Raw genomic sequence first — 20929 nt, 5'->3', positions numbered from 1 at the left:
ATGCATGGGAAAAGGTTAATTAAGAATATGTACACCACACAATCTATGCACTCTGTACTATAGTCCTGTGGCATGTCAGTATATGTGTAAATAACGATTGATTGCAGAAAAACCATAATGGTTTACATGTAGTTTTTGCAGTTGTTTTGGGGCATTTTATCACAAAATGTAAAAGATCCCTGCTGATTTGTCAAAGCTAACACTCTCGTTAACTATTCAGAGCTGGCTTGTTTCCAAATTTCCAAGATACGCATGTAAAAGAATGTCCAATCTCAAGTTATGTTTTGCATTCAGCAGTCACACCTTATTAGAAGTCACACCATATCAGAAATGTTAATACCAGCAGAAACAACACAAATAAATCTTCCTCTGATCTTTACACAGTTTTAACAAAATAAAACAACACTTCAACTACATAGGTTTGTGTGTTTACACCTGGACGGAATGAGGTTTTATTCTTGACAGCCATGTTTGTTTCATCTCAATAAAACCTCAGTATCCCAACTGATATAGTTAGGTATCCCACAAGCGATATGTCCTGCAAGATCCAATAACTGATACTAAATATCACATATTCACTTACCATTAGAGATATGTAAGACATAGACATAGACACTGAATTGGAGAAATCAAGGCATAACGTTCCTTCAAAGATATGTTAGGGATAAGGGTACTGTAAGAGACATCAGAGATAAATACATACCTCATTAATAGCTTTATTGTAGGCTGCCTCCAGTTTTTCTCCCGACAGGTGGAACTTGTCCTGAAGCAGATAAGAAACTTTGATATTGACGCCAATCCATTTTCATCCTGAAGCATAGAAGACTATTTTAACAGATGGGACGTGAAGCCCGTTTACTTTTGATGCACAGAAGACTACATTTATATTGACGCAATCCTATTCGCATCCTGAAACATAGAAGACAACATTTACATTGACGCCAATCCCCTCTTACGCTGAAGCACAGGCGAATGCATTGGCAAGTGCGAAGACTGGGCATTCTGATTCTGAAGCGCAGAAGTCTTCATTGACATTGACGCCATGCCCTTCTTATTCTGAAACACAAAAGACTTTTTTGACAGCTGGGACGCCAATCCATTCTCATCCTGAAACAATGAATCAACACTGACACCGACGGATGGCTCTCATCATCAACATTCGAACCTAGCTGACTTTCTACCTGGCCAGCTAATCCTACGGTTATGTAGACATGTTTTCACCTGGCTGAGTAGGGGTACAGGCAGACACTCCACTTCAGCCCGCTCCATGAAGTCGTTCGTTATACGATAATAATGGGGGGTCGGCACAAGGATGCAGTCTGAAGTATAATAAAAAACAGAACATGCTCAGAAAACAAGAAAACACAGAGACTGTTTCAGTGACGGTAAAATACGAATGGCAATTGTTCATTTCTAAATGCAGTTCTGAAAACCAGAAACTGTATGTCTATGTTAACTGGTATATTATGTATTGAATCCTAAGGCTGTCAGTGCAACAAAGATGATCGACACTTACCAGTTTTTAGTAATGCAATTTGGTACACTTCCGTAGAAGACGTGAAGAATGTCAAGAATATTTTCCAGGTCCAGCTATTGTATTATGAACTCTCATAGAAATCGTTAAAAGAAGTATGTGTATTATATTTCGACAGGGATTAGCAAAGAAGTTATATTTACCACCGTCTTCAGCAATGGCAGCATGTATCCTAACATAAACGACGTGTAAGGATGTACACTATATTTACCGCCGTCTCCAGCAATGACAGCATGTATTCTAACATAAACGACGTGGAAGGATGTACACTATATTTACCGCCCTGTTCAGCAATGGCAAATGCAAGCGTCTCGAGAATTGAAGTTGTGCCACTTGATACCACAAGCTAAAAGAGAAACATGAATTGCTCACAATGTTTGAAAACAACTATTTAAAAAATATTTAAAAGAGCTTTTTTGACGATAAGAGAAGGTGTTAAACATTTAAACATGCCAGGATAACAATAGGGCGTGTATGAAACATTTACCTATATTAGGATAACCATAGGCGGAACAGCTTAACATTCATTACGATAATGATATACCGACAGAGAAATGTAACTGTGCTTCATATACAGTGGTGTTAATATTTATCAATGTCAATGTTGGGTGTGATTACATTTTGCGTTAATACAGGCGAGGCAGTGGCGGCACATTGAAGACACCATATGATGGAAAATAGCCTGGGGGATATTGTTCAAAATGTCAACCAAATATTAGACCAATTAAGCTGTCCCTGCCGGTCTGTTTGGTCCTGTGATAGACGTCATTCTATCTCATCCCAGGCATGTACTACAGGGGAGAGGTCTGGAAAGACAGTCGACAATGGTAGTACCTCAAAGTTATGTTGCCTGACGGTGATGTGGAAGCCGGATATTGGGCTCCCTCTACCGGTTGCGTACGGTTGTGTCACTAATTGGTCTCAACCAAGAACTTGCCTGAACAGTAAATGTGGCATATTGGTATCGATTCCGTAGATGCACCAACCAAATACGGTTGTCTTGTTGACGGAGCGCCACACGTGGACGACCGTCCCGTGACAAGTTGCTGCTATAGATAACGTCTCCAGAGAGATGATATTGTGTTTTGATGAACATTAACATGTCTGGCAACTTTGTTTTGCCCCATTCCTGTTTGCAGCATATCCACGGTGTGGATATTTACGTTTAAACAAAGGCGTTTTTCTGAGCACATGATAGCTGAACAATCATTGTGTGATGTTCACACTAAGCAAAACACGTGTGTGATTATCATGCTCCCCAAAACACAAGTGACAGTTATGTCGTCCTGAATATGCATTTCAAGAAACATCATTTAATTTCAAAATTATTTGTATTTTTTATTGAACTATATTTGAAGCACAGTCACTTTTTTCCGTTAGTATGTTGGGTGTGAAGATAACGTTTACATATATTCGGATAATTATTAATTATTATGCAGTTAAATATGTTTATCATATAATGAGTAGGTTTCTCGGCAGAATAAAGCTAACGGATATAACGATATCCGTTGGGGTCATATGCGGAAAGAGATGAAAATATCAAAGGTCAAGTAGGGACTACTTTCACTTTTTATAAAAAAACATGGCGTCGCCCTCGTCATTCGGCGATTGAGTCAAAATTAACCATCGGGAATCTGGATAAACTACAGTGATAATTGCTATCATTATCGAAAGAACAGTCTTATAATATACTGAAAATCAGTGTCTAACTGCAACGTAGCTAAGGCATTTTATAGGTTTCGGCAACTTTGGGGATATGAATTTCGAAACAATTTTGCGAGGGCACGAGGCCTAGCCAAGCGGGATCAGTAGCCATATATGTGCTTCTTGACCTCAGCGGCTTGAAACCTTGGATTTGGCCGAAATATGTTTGAATTGTTACCTTGTTTGGTTTTGTCACTGTGTGTACATCTGACTACACTTCTTAACGTTATGACAGGACAGACCGTGGCCGTGACGTCTCATAGACTAGGGTTAGAGTAGCTTCCCTTTGACAAAGGGCGGTTACTCTAGCGGACAGACCGATGGATTGCCGCGAAAGGCAATTAAAAACAATTGTTGTTTTGCGTATATGTTGCTTCGCCACTGTATAAGAAACAGATTTCAGTTGGAACTATATTGGCTACTGTCACTGTCCGACTGACACATCACTTACCCTGTGACGTAATCAATATTAACTCTCAATGTTTCGGTAATGTTTGTAAAAGAGGGAAAGCGATTTTGAAGCACAGAATTAAAGAAGGTCATTATATGATAAAGAGGTTATCACGCTTGTGTGTTTGGGGATGGTAACTATCCTGTATTAGGAATAAACACTATGTATTTAGCTCGCAAAGGCTCGCTAAATACAATGTTTATTCCTAATGTAGGATAGTTACCATCCCCAAACACACTCGCGTGATAACCTCTATATTCATGTCAGGATAACAATAGGCGAAACAGGTAAAGGATTATACATGTTAGGTTAGAGATAAAACGAATCAATATTAGAAATAATTAGTCAATTCGCCAGAACACAATGACACATCATAGAAACAGACCACCCGATCCAACTTAGTCGCCTTGTCAGAGTGCATGTTATACGTGTCAAAGTCTTCATGTTATAATATAGACAGGGGTACACAGATACGTTAAACGTGTGTCAAGATAAAGTCTATGGAACATCAACTTAAATACTAATCGAGTAATGCATATATACTGCTAATTCCACAGCAGATTTTAGAAAGGACATTATACCTCTTCTGGATCTATCTCATAAATAGGATGAAATCGTTCCTCAAAGAAATACTTCAACTGCTTCCTGAAACTAAACATATCGTCAAGGATTATTCAAGAACGTCGTTGGTGATATCAATAGCAAATATGTATATCAATCTGTGAACATAACAGTGTTTGATGTAGACTTGACTTCAATTCGGAATACAAAATGTCTTGGCATTCATAAGTTGGTAGAACATGAAAACTGTTATGGATAACTTCATTATTGATTGTAATGGCGTCGCACGGTTACTTTTTGTATCTTCATAAAAGTTGTAGGTCTCAGCGTCCTTGACTGGAACAATACTATTCGCCACGATTGCAATGCGTTGACTGGGTCAAGACGTTTGCTTTCAAACACAAAGTAAGCAGCGGATGTCACAACACCTTGAGTTCACGGTGTTAACTAGTCTCCACATTGTCATCACATTACTTAATACTTTACTTATTGGTTTGTTGGTTGGTTTGAATTATATTAGCACCCATCATATCAATTGTTTTAAAACTTGTCACCCCGGATTCCCAGCATAGGCCTATCTCGGATGCTGGACCACTGTTGCAGATAGGTGAATATTATCATCACTGAACTCTTTGATATGTTTGGTTACCTGTAGATTTAACCGCGCTGAATTGAATTTCAAATGTTAAATTTAGCGCGGTCAAATCTACTGGTAACCTAGTTCTACATTGAAAACACAGTATGTTTATCTCCATTCTACCATGACTAAATTAACCGCGAACTCTTTGGTGTTAGCAAATATACTGAGTGAAGCGGTATGGGTTGAGTCCAGTGTTTTGAGTGGGTTATCGATTTGAATTACGGAATCATCGAACAAAATATGGCGCCGTATAACCTCAAGCAGTTTGTTTTCACTCGAACATATGACAGGCATTGAAAGCATATAAGCACGGCAACTTGGTAAGCTAACATGAAGTGGGCATCCCTAAAGAAAACAAACCAAGCTTTGCAAGGCTCTACATCGCGCGTCACCATTATGACGTCATATCGCTCAGCGACGCAAAAGATTTGACGTCACCGTCGTATATAGAACAGCGCCAAAATTCCAGGCTCTCTTTTGTCTCCAAAACGTAAATACATTCATTTTGTAATTGACCTCTGATTGACCAATCAGAATCGAGTAAATTCCAAATTCATGGTAGAATTGTTGGTTCACACTTAATCCATTACGTAAAAATTCTGGGTTAACATATTGTTACAATTCGGGAATCGACACCTAGCAAGAAAAATAAATCAGAAATCCAATATACCCCAGCACTACTGACCATGACAGAATCAGTTGCGGCATCAATAAACTTGTTTGGAAAGCCTGATAATGCTTAGGCAGGAGTTAAAGGGGGCGGGTAAACCGGTCCCATAAACGAGATATTGTGCTCTGGTGTACGTTGAAATGACGTGCAACTGCAGCCTGGGACTCTCCAACATCAAGACGTCCTATGGCGATGTTGGGATTGGCAGCATTTAGTCTCGGCATGTTCCCACTTCCAATTAGTCGACAAACGTATGACAAAATGTTGACTTACGTTTGTCCTTTTATAGTCCTACTCACTGCACATGAATGTCATAACTTGCTCGTGCATTCTGCTATTAATATCCTTTCCGTGACACTGTCATGCAGTCTGATAAAACTTTCTGTATAAATCTACAAACGTTTAAAACGATTACGTTTGTGCACTACAGCAGTTAACGAACCTGTGATTAACATCGTGCAATCGAAAATATTGTATTTGTCTTGAATGCTTCATGAATAAACAACATCAATATTCACATTATCTCAGCATTTCCTTTTGTGAAGAGTGTATATCCTTGAACTCCCTGTCCCTTTTGACACTGATTTGATTGGCAATAGTGAATATAGTAAGCCAGTATGGGATGCAAACCTGTTATTATTATTATTATTATTATTATTAGTAGTAGTAACAGTAGTAGTAGTCGTTGTAGCAGCAGCAGCGGCAGTAGTAGTAGTGGATGAGTGGTTTTACGCCGCTTGTAGCAATATTCAAGCAGAGCGAACGCTTTAACCACTAGGCTACCCTATCACCCCGGCAGTAGTAGTAGAAGTAGTAGTAGTAGCAGCAGCAGCAACAGTAGTAGTAGCATCAGCAACAGTAGTAGTGGTTGTAGTAGTAGAAGTAGTAATAGAAGCAGCAACAGTGGTAGTGGTAGTAGCAGTCTGTAAATACCTACCTTAGCAAGCCCTTCAGGTTTGGATAATACATCTGCACTGAGTCTTCCTTGCCCTCCGACAAAGACCCCAGCTGAAATATACACGCAACTGCATAGCCAGGGTAAAATAAAATACTGCATAGCCAAGGAAGCATGTATTACTACATAGCCAGTATAACATGTAGTACTGCATGGCCAGGGTACCGTGTATACTGAACCGCAATGGATAGATATATGAGAAACCTTACTTGTCCAAACACTGTAAATATACTTGAGACATTAAAAAGATGAAACTTTGCAAAACTGATCTTCAAGGTTGAAATTAAAGTGTCAAATGTGCTTAAAGTGAAACACAACTCTAGGTTCTGAGAAAATGGCATCAAAAGTCAGTACCTCGTGTGTCATCCATGTGCATTGATGACTGCCGTGCAACGTCGATACATGGAATGTATGAGGCGGTTGGTGAAGGCCATAGGCACTTGAGCCCACACTCTGAGGAACGCCTGACGCAGTGCAGCTGCAGTTGTCGGCCTTGGTTGGACGTCATTCAGCCGTCTTTGAATCTCGTCACACACGTGCTCAATGGGGCTGAGGGCCGGCCACTGCATGGTTCTGATGCCATTCTGCGGGAGGAAGTCTCTTGTTGCTTTTGCAGTGTGGGCACTGGCGTTATCATGCTGAAACGCGTGGTTGCGGCGACGTGCCAAATGAGGTATGGCGTGTGGTCTTAAGACTTGATCAATGTACCGAGCTGCTGTGACAGCATTGCCTCTCCCTGAACCGATGTCCAGGAAGACCACAGGACCGACCCTCTGTGCAAGACCAACTCCACTCCACATCATGATGCTCGGACCACCCCACGAGTCTTTCTCAGCAACACAAGCATCCGGATAACGTTCCCCACGGCGTCGCCAGACCCTCTCTCTGCCATCTGCTGTTGAGATACAGTAACGGCTCTCGTCTGAGAAGAGGCCCCTTCTCCACCGCTGGTAGCGCCAATGCTGGTGCTGTGTTGCCCACTGACGATGACGTGGTGTCAGAATGGGTCCTCGGTGTGGCCTGTGACAGTAGGGGTGTCCGCACTAATGTGTCGCTGGGTTGTTCCCATGTCGAGCAGTTTCCGCAGCAGCAACCAAGCGATCTTGAAGATGGTGTCGCACAATCTGACGATCCTGACGTCGAGTGGTGACCCTTGGTGGTCTGGTACCGTTGCTGGAGTCCTTACGTGGTCCTTATGTGGACTTGAAAAATGCATTGGCTACTTTCTGAGCGGTTTGTCCAGCTTGCAATCGTCCAAGGGCTTGGTGTCGCTGATTTCTTGTCAATCTTGGCATATGATAGCAATTCAATAACGAATGAATGTTATCCGATCTGGGCGGACTTCTATTGGGAAAGAAATGGTGGAACGCATGTGCATTTCAATTTGCACGGAACTCACGTGCATCGGGTTACCATGGCCGTTGCCGTGATGCGTTTGTGCGATCGGTTTAATTGTCATCTGCTTTGTTTTTTTGTCATCAAATATCATTTTTCCAGACAAGATAATGTTAAATCTTAGAAACTTTGACAAGAATTAACCAGATATTTGAACTTTTCATGCAATGTTACTTGGGGTGACGTTTCTTTTGCGGTTCAGTATATTACTGCATAGCCAGGGTACCATGTAGTACTGCATAGCCATGGCAACACACAGTGCTGCATAGCCAGGGTAACATGTACGGCATAGCCAAGGGAACATGTAGTATTGCATAGTTAGGATAACATGTGATATTGCATATCCAGGGTAACATGTAGTACTGCATAGCCCGGGAAACACGCAGTACTACATAGCCAGGGTCACATCTAGGACTACATAGCCAGGGTAACATCAAGTACTGCATAGCCAGGGTAACATGTAGCACTTCATAGCCAGGGTAACATCAAGTACTGCATAGCCAGGAAAACATCTAGCACTACATAGCCAGGGTAACATCAAGTACTGCATAGCCAGGGTAACATGTAGTACTGCATAGCCAAGGGTTCATGTAGTACTGCATAGCCAGGGTAGCATCTAGTGCTGCATAGCCAGGGTAACTTCAAGAACTGCGTAGCCAGGGTAACACACAGTACGCGAAGCCAGGGTAACATCTAGCACTACATAGCCAGGGTAAATTCAAGTACTGCGTAGCCAGGGTAACATGTAGTACTACATAGCCAGGGTAACATCTAGCACTACATAGTCAGGGTAACATCAAGTATTGCATCGCCAGGTAACATCTAGTACTACATAGCCAGGGTAACATCTGACACTACATAGCCAGGGTAACATCAAGTATTGCATAGCCAGGGTAACATGTAGTACTGCATAGCCAGGGTAACACGCCGTACTGCATAACCAGTGTAACATGTTGTACTGCATAACCAGGGTAACAGAAAGTAGTGCCTAGTCAGGGTAACATACCTCACTGCATAGTCAGGGTAACATGTTGTACTGCATAGCTAGGGTAACATGTACCGCATAGCCAAGGGAACATGAAGAAATGCATAGCCAGGGAAACATGCAGTACTACATAGCCAGGGTAACATCTAGTACTTCATAGCCAGGGTAACATCGAGTACTACATAGCCAGGGTACCATCAAGCACTACATAGCCAGGGTAACATACAGTACTGCATAGCCAGGGTACCATGTAGTACTGCATAGCCAGGGTAACATCTGGTACAACATAGCCAGGGTAACACGAAGTACTGCATAGCCAGGGTAAGATCTAGCACTACATAGCCAGGGTAACATCTAGTACTGAATAGCCAGGTAACATCTAGTACTACATAGCCAGGATAATATCAAGTAATACATAGCCAGGATAACATCAAGTAATACATAGCCAGGATAGCATGTAGTACTGCATAGTCAGGGTAACATCAAGTAATACATAGCCAGGATAGCATGTAGTACTGCATAGCCAGGGTAACATGCAGTACTGCTTAGCCATGGAAACAGAAAGTATTGCATAGCCATTGTAACTTCAGGAAATGCGTGGCTAGGGTAGTAAGCCTCACTGCATGGTCAGGGTAACATCAAACACTGCATAGCCAGGGTAACATCAAGTACTGCGTCGCCAGGGTAACACACAGTACTGGACAGCCAGGGTGACACATATACACACACTATAAAACAACATACACTCACATTGACGCTGCATTCTCAATAACACATACCTTAGGGAGGACCACGTCTTCCAGTAGCTTGTTCTCGGCAGTGCCAATGTCAATGAAACCCTGTGTTAAAGTCCGTAAATAAATCGTATGAGTTTAATAGTGAGCGTTATAATGTGGATTAGCATGATAGTTGATCGCTTTAGTTTTGTACTTTAATCATTTTACACTGTCTTTACATACGTTGATGATATACATTCGTAGACTAAACTAACATTCAGTATCTGAAATGTGACCATATTTATTTGTCAAACTGTTTCATAATAAGAGCGCATCGTGAAAATGTCTTCCCGGGCACTTTAGAACCCTAGACTTGCCACACCATTATAGACTTGCATTACATATCTGGAAAGCCTGCATGAGAGACAATAGAATAGTGTTTGATTGACATGCAGTAGTATGTAAGTAATTAAAACATTATGGATGGTTAACGTACTTCGTGCAGATATGTGTAGATTCTATCAAGTGGGTAATGGGTGTGTTTGTATCAACAATAAACGACCCCTTGATTTGTGATGTCGACCGTTGGAGGCGTCCCAGGTGTAGAACTGAATGTTTCTCCCCATTCGCTTCCTTTCGTCCGCGGCCCCAGTGGGAATACAACGGAATAAATCTTTATTTCCGCAACAATATTTAGGATATAATAGAATGCCTCCCTATATAGGAGACCTAGTTAGGAATATAATAGACTATTACCCATATACAAAATGTAGTCGACCTAGTCGGGAATATAATAGATTATTATGCCTCAAAGTGGGAGACCAATCAGAGGGCAGGACGACTAACCCCACATGAACCCGTATACCGTCAGTAATAATCCAAGATGGTTGTTATTGATCCAACATAAGACCGTATACCATCAGTAACACCCACCTCACATATTTCACATGAAAGTTCAGGTACAGAACATTTTATTCAACACTGGTTTGTATTTTAATATAATAAATTTTGATGTGAAAATACATTAATTTTAAAAGAAACCACGTTCAAGATTTGACTAATAAAACTTGTGGAGACAAAGTAAACTGACAAAGTGACAAGGTCACTTGTTTACAAATAGCAACGTCATAGGACATACCAAAGGATGACTAGAACAAGAAACGTGACACCAGTGACGTCATATAGCAATAGAATAGATAACAGCCCGTCGTTAGGGAAAATATTTCTGATAATATGCGCACATTTTTATGATAATTCTATACATTGTAGATACAATATTTGTTCACATTTAGTGTAATATATTCCACTGTTGACGTTTGTGTTGACGTTGAACCCTTGTATCGGAAACACATGTACTGGTCCGCTCATCTTGCCGGTTGTAAGTGTCAAGTTCTCTGACATAACATGTGCGATAAGGATGCCAGATATTGTAAACCTATCGGCTTAATGCATTGGTTATGGTGTCTTTAGGTGCCGTATACGGTGTCATATTAGGTTAGTTGAACACCCTTTGGTCCGGCTCTCGCCTCGCCCAACATTTTCTGCTTACCTATAGCTTATATGACACCGTTTACGGCAACTAAAGACACAATAACCAAAAATATTATTAGTTATGGTGTCTTTGGTTCCCGTATATGGTGTCATGTTAGGTAAGCAGAAAGAATATTACATATTATGTTATAACATTGTTGAACAGTTTACAGTGTAATTGTATCTAGCTTGTATATATCAAGTACTGCTTGACTTGTTGGTCGGTCCATTCATGTTTATATGTTTCATTTACGAGGAAAGTTTTACTTGTTCAGGTCGTATCATTCTGATTATCGCGATGGCAACAATGGATGTCATAGTTCATGGATGTGTTACACATTGCCCACTCATCACATCGAAAACGTAAGGCTAACCTTTATTTCATGTCAGTATTGTATAAACATTAATGCTGAATCCCAGAACATTTATGTTCTGTTTATATAAACATAATTTGAATGGGAAGAACGTGGCGTGAATTTGTTTCATATCACTATGTGGTAGTGTTATATATGCATGCTCATGATGCGTGCATTTTAGGTTTTCATTAGTTTTTTTTATGGTTCTTTGATTACAACGGTGTTGTTGGCTGCTTGAATCAAAGTGTTTGGCTTTACAACATCACAACATCACAACCAAGACCAAAGCATTCACATTATCACGACCAAGACCACAACATTCACAATATCACGACCAAGACCACAACATTCACATTATCACAGCCAAGACCAAAGCATTCACATTATCACGACCAAGACCACAACATTCACAATATCACGACCAAGACCACAACATTCACATTATCACAACCAAGACCAAAACATTCACATTTTCACGACCAAGACCACAACATTCACAATATCACGACTAAGACCACAACATTCACATAATCACAACCAAGACCAAAGCATTCACATTATCACGACCAAGACCACAACATTCACAATATCACGACCAAGACCACAACATTCACATTGTCACAACCAAGACCACAACATTCACAATATCACGACCAAGACTACAACATTCACAATATCACGACCAAGACTACAACATTCACAATATCACGACCAAGACCACAACATTCACAATATCACGACCAAGACCACAACATTCACAATATCACGACCAAGACCATAGCATTCACAATATCACGACCAAGACCACAGCATTCACAATAACACGACCAAGACCACAGCATTCACAATACCATGACCAAGACCACAGCATTCACAAGATCACAACCAAGACCACAGCATTCACAAGATCACGACCAAGACCACAGCATTCACAATATCACGATCAAGACCACAGCATTCACAATATCACGACCAAGGCCACAGCATTCACTATATCGCAACCAAGTCCACAGCATTCACTATATCCTGACCAAGACCACAGCATTCACTATATCATGACCAAGACCACAGCATTCACTTTATCATGACCAAGACGACAGCATTCACAATATCATGACCAAGACGACAGCATTCACATTATCACGACCAAGGCCACAGCATTCACTATATCATGACCAAGACCACAGCATTCACATTATCACGACCAAGGCCACAGCATTCACTATATCATGACCAAGACCACAGCATTCACAATATCACGACCAAGACCACAACATTCAAAATACCATGACCAAGACCATGTCCAGCAGTGCTGCTTTAATGGACGCCGTGTAGAATGAAGACCACCATGGCTTATGTGACTTTATGAACGTGACATGTGCCTCTTCCCTACAGACAAGGTAGACATACTTTTATGGATAACAACTTCTTTAATACTGTAAAGAGCGACGTTTCGGTATAGATCCTTATACCATTGTCTATACCGAAACGTCGCTTTTTAAAGAAGTTGTTATCCATAAAATTGGGCCTAATTAAGGATCTATACCGAACCGTCGCTTTTATAGTATTAACGAAGTTATCCATATCTACCTTGTCACCCGTCAACTTCTAAGTAATGCCTGTCAAACAAGTTCCCTGCAGACATTAATAGTTAAGGCTTTGAGCCTTTACACGTGGTCTGTACCTTGGAACACTATAACATATATTAGCTAAAAATATTCTACAGTCTTTGGATGCATAAATATTGTTAGATTCTGAAACAAATGTAAGTGTTTTGATAGATCTTATGGTCTAATTTAGTTTTACCAGATATTTAAGTTGTTTTCAGTTGTGTATTCAGAAACCGAACAGCTAACAGGTTAATTATTGTTTCATTAAGTATACATTAATTTCATCATACTAATACATAAAGTAAATGTATAGCATTTCATAAATACTCAAGTGTAAATTAGCTTTTCATTGCCACACTTAATTACTTAGTTGTTAAACTGAAGGCAAGTGTCTGGAGTTGTTAAACTTTTGAAGTATTTACATGTAAAGTAAACTATGGTTATAACGAACTACTGTTACAACGAACTCAAAGGGACCACTAATTTTAATTCGTTATAACCGAAGTTCGTTTTAAGCATAGTTCGTTTACAACATATAAACACAAAATGGACGGAACCAAGAAACAGTTTGTTATGTCCGGAAGCTTGTTATAAGCGTATTCGTTATAAGCGTTGTTTACTTATGTCTTTTTTGTTTTAACCAGTGTAACATCCTTAGAGTAAGGCTTTGTAGTAGTCCCGTGACTTCTGTTGGTTCTGGGTTATTGTAGACATGTCTCTCTCTCTGTGGAAGAAGAGAAGGCATTACTTCTAAGCCTCAAGGTGTGGGGTGTTAAGCCCGAGGGTACTAGTCCAGGTGATGTACGCAAATGGTTGGCTGAGTATGTCGTTGGTGACGGTCTAATCGAATCTGAACTAGGCGAATCAGGGTCAGGCCATGTTCCTGGCGAGGAACCTTAACAGTCTACTGTTCATATTTGTCAACCTCCTCACTGCTTTCTGGTGACCCTGCAACTAAAGGAGAAGCTGATGTTCTTTGGCCTCATGGGATAACCTGTCTTCTTGGGGAGAATAAACATCCTGAACATATTTGGGTCACACGGTCCGGAGGTCGTTGCGGGGTCATGTAGTTATGGTTGCTATGGGTTTGGGTTCTGCTGCTTCGATTACTAAATTATTTCAGAAATGTATGAGTCTCTTCTGTGCAGAGGAGGAAAGTGATGATGTTACTGCTACGGTGAGTAGATTTGAACAAATTCCACACAAGGTTACTCAGCAAGGGCATGTTGTTGCAGAGAGTTCTGCTGAGATGCTTAGAAAGAAAGTTTGGGGAGGTCTTCGCCATTATATCAAGGATTGCTCAGAACACAAGTTTGATACAATCTGAGTCTGAGTCTGAGTTTTCAGCATGATCATCATACCAAGGACAGGTTGCCAAATGTTTCAACTGTTTCTAAGGGGGTTTCCACGGAAAATGAACCCGAGAAAGAGTTGAAACAGCTAAAAGCTGTCTTCCAGTCTTATGTCCCAAGTGCGATAACGGACAGTCACGTGCTAGATCTACGACAGAGGGTGAGAATACATCTAAGGCCACAAATCATTTTGATCCACGTGGTCCAGTGCTGGAAATGTCGTCACTTTGGTTATCGTGCTCGAGGATGTAGGGTTCGTCTTGACCATGTGCGCAGAGGGGAAGATAACTGACCAAGACCAATGTTGAGGGACGAACACTTAGTTCTCAGGATAGTAGGCCCATCTCTTCACGTTTACCCCCAGGGCTTATAGGCGAAACAAATGAAGCAGACCTTACAGTCAATGTAAGTCAATTAGAGAAGCAAGGAATCAAATGCATCTTGTAGTTACGAACTGTACCGGTACCTCGTCGTTCACCTTGGGAAAGAAAACGACCCGCATGGATGGAATCTGGTGCATTTTGTTTGTTGCATTCGGTTTGTTGGCAGAGATGAGGCAAGTACGCTTGAATAAAAGTTTCATCCCAAATGCTGTCGACCTCATTATTGTGCGTGGATACTACCGGCTACATATATGACACACGGAACGTTACATAACGGAATGTTACTGTATATATGCGACTCGAGTGGCGTTATAGCGGCATGTTACACTATATATGCGACTCGAGTGGCGTTATAGCGGCATGTTACACTATATATATGTGACTCGAGTGGCGATATAACAAAATGATAAACTATGTATGGGACACCAGTGGCGATAGAACCGATTGTTACATTGTATATGCGACTTCACTGATGATATAACGTAGTGTTACCATATATACCATATATAGTAGGGATATAACGGAATTGTACCTTTTTCATGCGACTATGGTGGGATTATAACTGAATGTTACCCCATATATGCGACGCTGGTATATATGACGTAATATTATAACTATAGCGGGGGAAAGTATCTATAGACGCGACCTGATAATAAGATTTCGTTTAACGTTACCTCAGAGTTTGTGTCCTTGTCGTAGGCATCGTTACTGACAAGCTGACTGTACTGGACCAGGGGGCTGTGGACCTGCATTGCCTTGTAGCCCCGCGCTGAAAGAAGGTTATCTCCAGACATACTGGTCATCCTCCCTGACGACGAGTTTGCAGTTGCTTCTTCTCAGCTTCTCTTCTAAAAAGCAAGTTGCCGCAATACCAAGCAATATGGTGATTCTGATTAAATTGCTGCCACCTTATCAGCTACTTAAAAAAACGTACATAATCTCAATTACCTGTTTATTCGTGTTATTACGCGTTCAAAAAGGATGTAATATTTTTAGCGATTTTGTCGTCGCGGTATAATGAAGGTACATTATATTTATACATTTGAATCATTGCACTGAAGCGCGCGGCTTCAGATCAAAATAAGAGGTGTCTCATCCGCCATGTATTCCTCCATTCTAGTGTATGTATATCCCATATTGTGAGACATGTTCTGTCAATGCCACGAATTATTCATCTATGGTTGGTATATTTCAACATTGTACATACAGGAAAACGTTGATGCAGAGCCCCGCCACGTGATGCCTCAGAAATGCACAACAATGATGTTACCGAGGAACGGAATTCAATCAATCAGTCTGAAGGCCATGGGCCCAGATACAAATAACAATGTACAAGTATGGTAGTGGCAAAATACATAATTTTAAACATTGTTTAATAAATCCTTTATTTGTTCTGTATCGTCTGTGGCAATTATCTTTTGGAATGTATGCATATTTACATTAATGATACATGTCATTGGGAAATAGTTAATTCCAAGTATCGAAAGTAGCGCAAACCAGTTGAAAAATGATATTATCATTATCAAAACATAAAATTTATCACAAGTTTCTCAATAAAGTTGCGACCCGTGAAGATTCCGGGGTAGAATAGGTCTCCAGCAACCCATGCCTGCCGTAAAAGGCGACTATGCTTGCCGCAAAAGGCGACTAACGGGATCGGGTGGTCCGACTCGCTGACTTGGTTGACGCATGTCATCGATCCCAATTGCGTGGATCGATGCTCATGATATTAATCACTAAATTGTCTGGTCCAGACTCGATTATTTACAGACCGCTGTCATATATATTGCTGAGTGCGGCGTTAAACAAAAAAAAAACAACAACAGAAAAACCCAACACATTTGCTCCAAGCTGTATTTTACAAAAGTAAATCGGCAGCACTTTCTTGAAGAAAAATAAATATGTGAAAAAAACCCATAAAAACTGCCAATAACCAAAGCAGATACACATTCTCAAATACTATATAATCACATTGTTTTTGCACTTGGCAATAAGAAGCATGTGGTTACAATAATGGACATATAGACAACATTAAGGGTTCCATTGGCATATGATAACTGTTATTTCTCTGTTGACTGTTTTTAGTACAGTTTGTCAAATATTGAACTATGAAATGATGATTTAGTGTCTACATTTTCCGTTGACATGTGTTTATGTGTAGTTTAATTTGTCTGCCGTTTAACGCCGCACTCGGCCATATTCCAGCTATATGACGGCGGCCTGTAATTAATCGAGTCAGGCCAATTCATACAACATACGCATCGATCCACCCGTCATTTGGGATACGATGACATGCATCAACCAAGTCAGCGAACCTGACCACCCGTTCGCGTGAGTCGCCTCTTACGGCAAGCATGTGTTCATATGATGATGATTGATATTCTTCTAAGATTTAACATAACATTTCATTCATAGTACTAAATAGAAGTAAGACGCTTGTCCTTTCGGATCAATCCCTCCTAAACAAGCGGTACAGACGCAAATAGATTTGATCGGCTACGGCCGTGCACTGAATTCCTTTAAACGGTTAAAACACACCACAGTCTTCGTGCAAGTTCGCCGACACACTACTTATCATTATGCTTCAACTTTGTTAGCTGGGGTGTTTCACATGTGGCAAATGCTTACACCGCCACCGCAGAATGGGTTAATTTAATATATGAAAAAAAAACCCGATTCCAAATATTTTAAGTGATCATGAGCTGAGACCATATACGTTGGTACATGGCCTTTGACATGAACATCCAAACAACAATCAAGAATCGAAATGATGTTGTCATTGTTCACCATACATTAAAAAATTGCAAATTATGTACCCCAGGTACTTTTCTGTATACAGAATAGGTACAATGTGTGAAGCCCATTTCTGGTGTCCCCCGCCCTGATGTTGCTGGAATATTGCTAAAAGCGGCGTAAAACCATACTCACTCACTCACTCACTGTATACAGAAATGCACCTTGGCCAAAACCAGAATAACAGAAACATACCCAAGGACGAGTCCATTCCGCATTGCGCAGAGCGCTGAACCGTTTCCTCAATCGCTGACGCACTTTGTCACGCGGCCCGAAAATGCTCTGTCTCCCCCTCAACCCACACACCACAGACACACCACACACACTAGTACTGGGAGGGCATGATACCCATGTTATCAGTATGTTGTTATCGGGAGATTGCTCCTCTCCAGGGAGACTCCAGGGTGAGGCCCCACAGAGAATGCTCGTCCACTGGCATGGATACTCCTGCTTTGACTTACTTCGTCCGCTATTTATTATGACACAATTAGTCCAATTTTAACAAAGATTTAATTATTATTGACAAGCATTAATCTCTCTTCCATTATTAACAAAACAAATATTTGAATTTCCAATTCCCTATTGCGGGGAATTTCGATGACTTTGTCCTCTTTTTTTCTGCGATATTGTTTTAAAAACTACCAACGTTTGGACATTTGTAGAAAGATTTCCGAAGGCATCCAAGCTTCTGCTTACTCCGCTATGCACAGTATTACCCAGCATGCACTCGTAATCAGGCGACCCAGCAGAACAACATAAACCGGTTTCGGTTTGGGGTTGAGAACTGTATGGACTCGTTCAGAAACCGGGTACGTTACTGTAGTCTGATTTTGGCTTAGGGTATATTTCTGTCTGCAGAAACATACCTGGGGTAAAGTAGCATACATGTAGTACCTGTGCCGACAAGGACCCCTTCAGCTTTACTGAGGAATATGTTATGTTGTTAATGACGATAAAAAACACTTCTTCTTTTGTGTAGACCTTCTCAATCGGAACATTAATCCTTGAGGAAACACACGACGTGGGCTTATTCCTTTTCGTGTTCAATAATAGCAGTTAGTTACCAGAAACAGACAGCTACAACAATTAGCTACATAAGGGAGATCTGGGGAGGCCTGTCATCTCTGGGATACCGCACAGGTCACATATGTGCTCTTCCGGGGCCCATGACGGTCTTCATGTAAACAAAACACAAGCATCTGTCTGCTAAGGATTCTGTTTTCGTAATTGCATATCTTATTTTGATAAACTTCTTTCTTTTGAATATTAATGATAATAATAAGAATGAATATCACAACACCATACTGACATATCTTGACAAACGTGTCCACTTTCAATGTAGGAAGTGAAACAAGGAATTGCTATTTTGGACTGGAATGAGCATGTCAACCGGCCCCATGCTTCTGGGGGTCCACAAAAGGGTATCAGTGACAAGTCAAATCCAAATCATATGACTTTGTGGTTGAGTTGTGGAAACGATTCAGTCCATAACTTAAACATGGACGATAGTATGGCAACTTAGAATTTTTATTTTATGTAGTTATATTAGTTAACACAGAAAGATAAAACAGATTAATTCCACTATAGATGTTTGGAATTAATTCAGAAGTATTTTTGGTTACATGGAAAAAAACGCACATGGGCTACAGTGCCGTACGTGGCACTTGCATGTACATGTTTGGTAAAATAACATTGTTATTGATAAAGAACATTTTATGATTGGTTGATTTATTATTACATGAACAATACATGAACAGAATCAAAAGTGATATATGGTTTTGTAATATTTGAACTGTTGTCATAAGTACAATCATTGTGATGTAGTTCCTATCCCCAATGCAAAACGGTCGCATACAGTAAGAAATTATTGTGTTTTTTTTTAGATTAATTTCATGCCGCATGTGACCACACATTCACCAGCCACACGACCCCTAATCTATGATTGGAATGTGGCAGAGGAATGTGATGTTGAGAACATAAAGTGGGTTGTAACTGGCGGTTTTATGCAAACTGTAACAAAACAACAAAGCAATAGATCAAAGAAAATACTTAAATCACAACCCCAAACAGCGACAGTGTCTTTCCGATGTGTATTTTCTCTTAGTTGAAGTTAGCTTTACACATAATACGGCGTCTCCGTGACTTCCTAAATTACAACTTAAATTGAACTTACCGTGGAGGCTCCCGCACAGCCGTGACTTGGAACCCAATGAAATGAAACCAGCGATCTGTGTTTGGTCTGTGCGACCGTGAGAGAAATGTAGATCACGTATCTTCAGTGCCTGCTGTCACTGATGTGGCCTTAGTGAGAAATGTCCCTGTGTTGTAGGTCACTTCGACTGCAGATAACGGTCACATCCACCAATAGGCGGCTCTGTTTTCTGGCACTGAGGAATGTTCTCATAGTTGTATACAATTGAGGCCTATATGGTGGTCTAAACCGTTACAAGGTCTTTTGTTCCTGAGATATTGCTTACGGATAATTTATGGCAGTTGGCATGACGGGGCTTGATTCATCATTAACGGAACATCTTGCAATATGAGTAAAATACACAATATTTAAACTTCTTTCTCGAAACATGTAAATTTATCATCGAGAATATGGAGGGAAATTGTATGAAAGTATCATTTTCCTAAATTCAGTAAGTCAGTAATTCAGTAAGTCAGTATTAAGAACGTACAATGCGACCACACCACGTCTTAACTAATAGTAGTTCACATGTTGCCAACTTACGTTAGTACTTATATCAGGCCACTGGGAACTATGCCGTCGATGTCGCCTCGGGGAACTATGCCGTTGATGTCGCCACAGGGAACTCTGCCCTCGATATCGTCTTCACAAGTCACGTTAGCCCTTATACAACGCCTCGGGGAACTATGCCGTTGATGTCGCCACAGGGAACTATCCCCTCGATATCGTCTTCACAAGACACGTTATTCCTTATACAACGCCTCGGAGAACTATGCCGTCGATGTCGCCACAGGGAACTATGCCCTCGATATCGTCTTCACAAGTCACGTTAGTCCTTATACAACGCCTCGGGGAACTATGCCGTCGATGTCGCCACAGGGAACTATGCCCTCGATATCGTCTTCACAAGACACGTTAGTCCTTATACAACGCCTCGGGGAACTATGCCGTCGATGTTGCCACAGGGAACTATGCCCTCGATATCGTCTTCACAAGACACATTAGTCCTTATACAACGCCTCGGGGAACTATGCCTTCGATGTCGCCACAGGGAACTATGCCCTCGATATCGTCTTCACAAGACACGTTAGTCCTTATACAAC

At 40.9% G+C, this 20929-nt stretch overlaps 1 protein-coding gene across 4 annotated transcripts in view; it reads right to left on the bottom strand.

Moving 5' to 3' along the window:
• The window catches only part of LOC139473931 (1-aminocyclopropane-1-carboxylate synthase-like protein 1), a 32527-nt gene extending 12542 nt beyond the window's left edge, over window positions 1-19985 (bottom strand). Inside the window, exons 1-8 of one of the 4 annotated variants that reach the window (XM_071256745.1) lie at window positions 19809-19985; window positions 15517-15690; window positions 9675-9734; window positions 6498-6568; window positions 4271-4340; window positions 1814-1880; window positions 1222-1319; window positions 704-763 (exon numbers count right to left, since the gene is read on the bottom strand). In XM_071256745.1, the coding sequence (XP_071112846.1) occupies window positions 704-763; window positions 1222-1319; window positions 1814-1880; window positions 4271-4340; window positions 6498-6568; window positions 9675-9734; window positions 15517-15645 (555 nt within the window). In that variant the 5' untranslated portion in view covers window positions 15646-15690; window positions 19809-19985. Of the gene's footprint in view, window positions 1-703; window positions 764-1221; window positions 1320-1813; window positions 1881-4270; window positions 4341-6497; window positions 6569-9674; window positions 9735-10107; window positions 12862-15516; window positions 15691-17830; window positions 17895-19808 lie in introns of those variants that run through there. The other 3 variants (XM_071256746.1, XM_071256749.1, XM_071256748.1) reach the window with 3 other exon arrangements.
• Between the last annotated feature and the right edge of the window lie 944 nt (window positions 19986-20929).

Source organism: Haliotis cracherodii, unplaced genomic scaffold, assembly GCF_022045235.1.
Source record: "Haliotis cracherodii isolate W230 unplaced genomic scaffold, xgHalCrac1.p SCAF_3, whole genome shotgun sequence".
NCBI classification, from domain to species: Eukaryota; Metazoa; Mollusca; class Gastropoda; order Lepetellida; family Haliotidae; genus Haliotis; species Haliotis cracherodii.
Note: the sequence above shows the minus strand (reverse complement) of the source record. Positions and strands in the feature narration are given on the sequence as shown.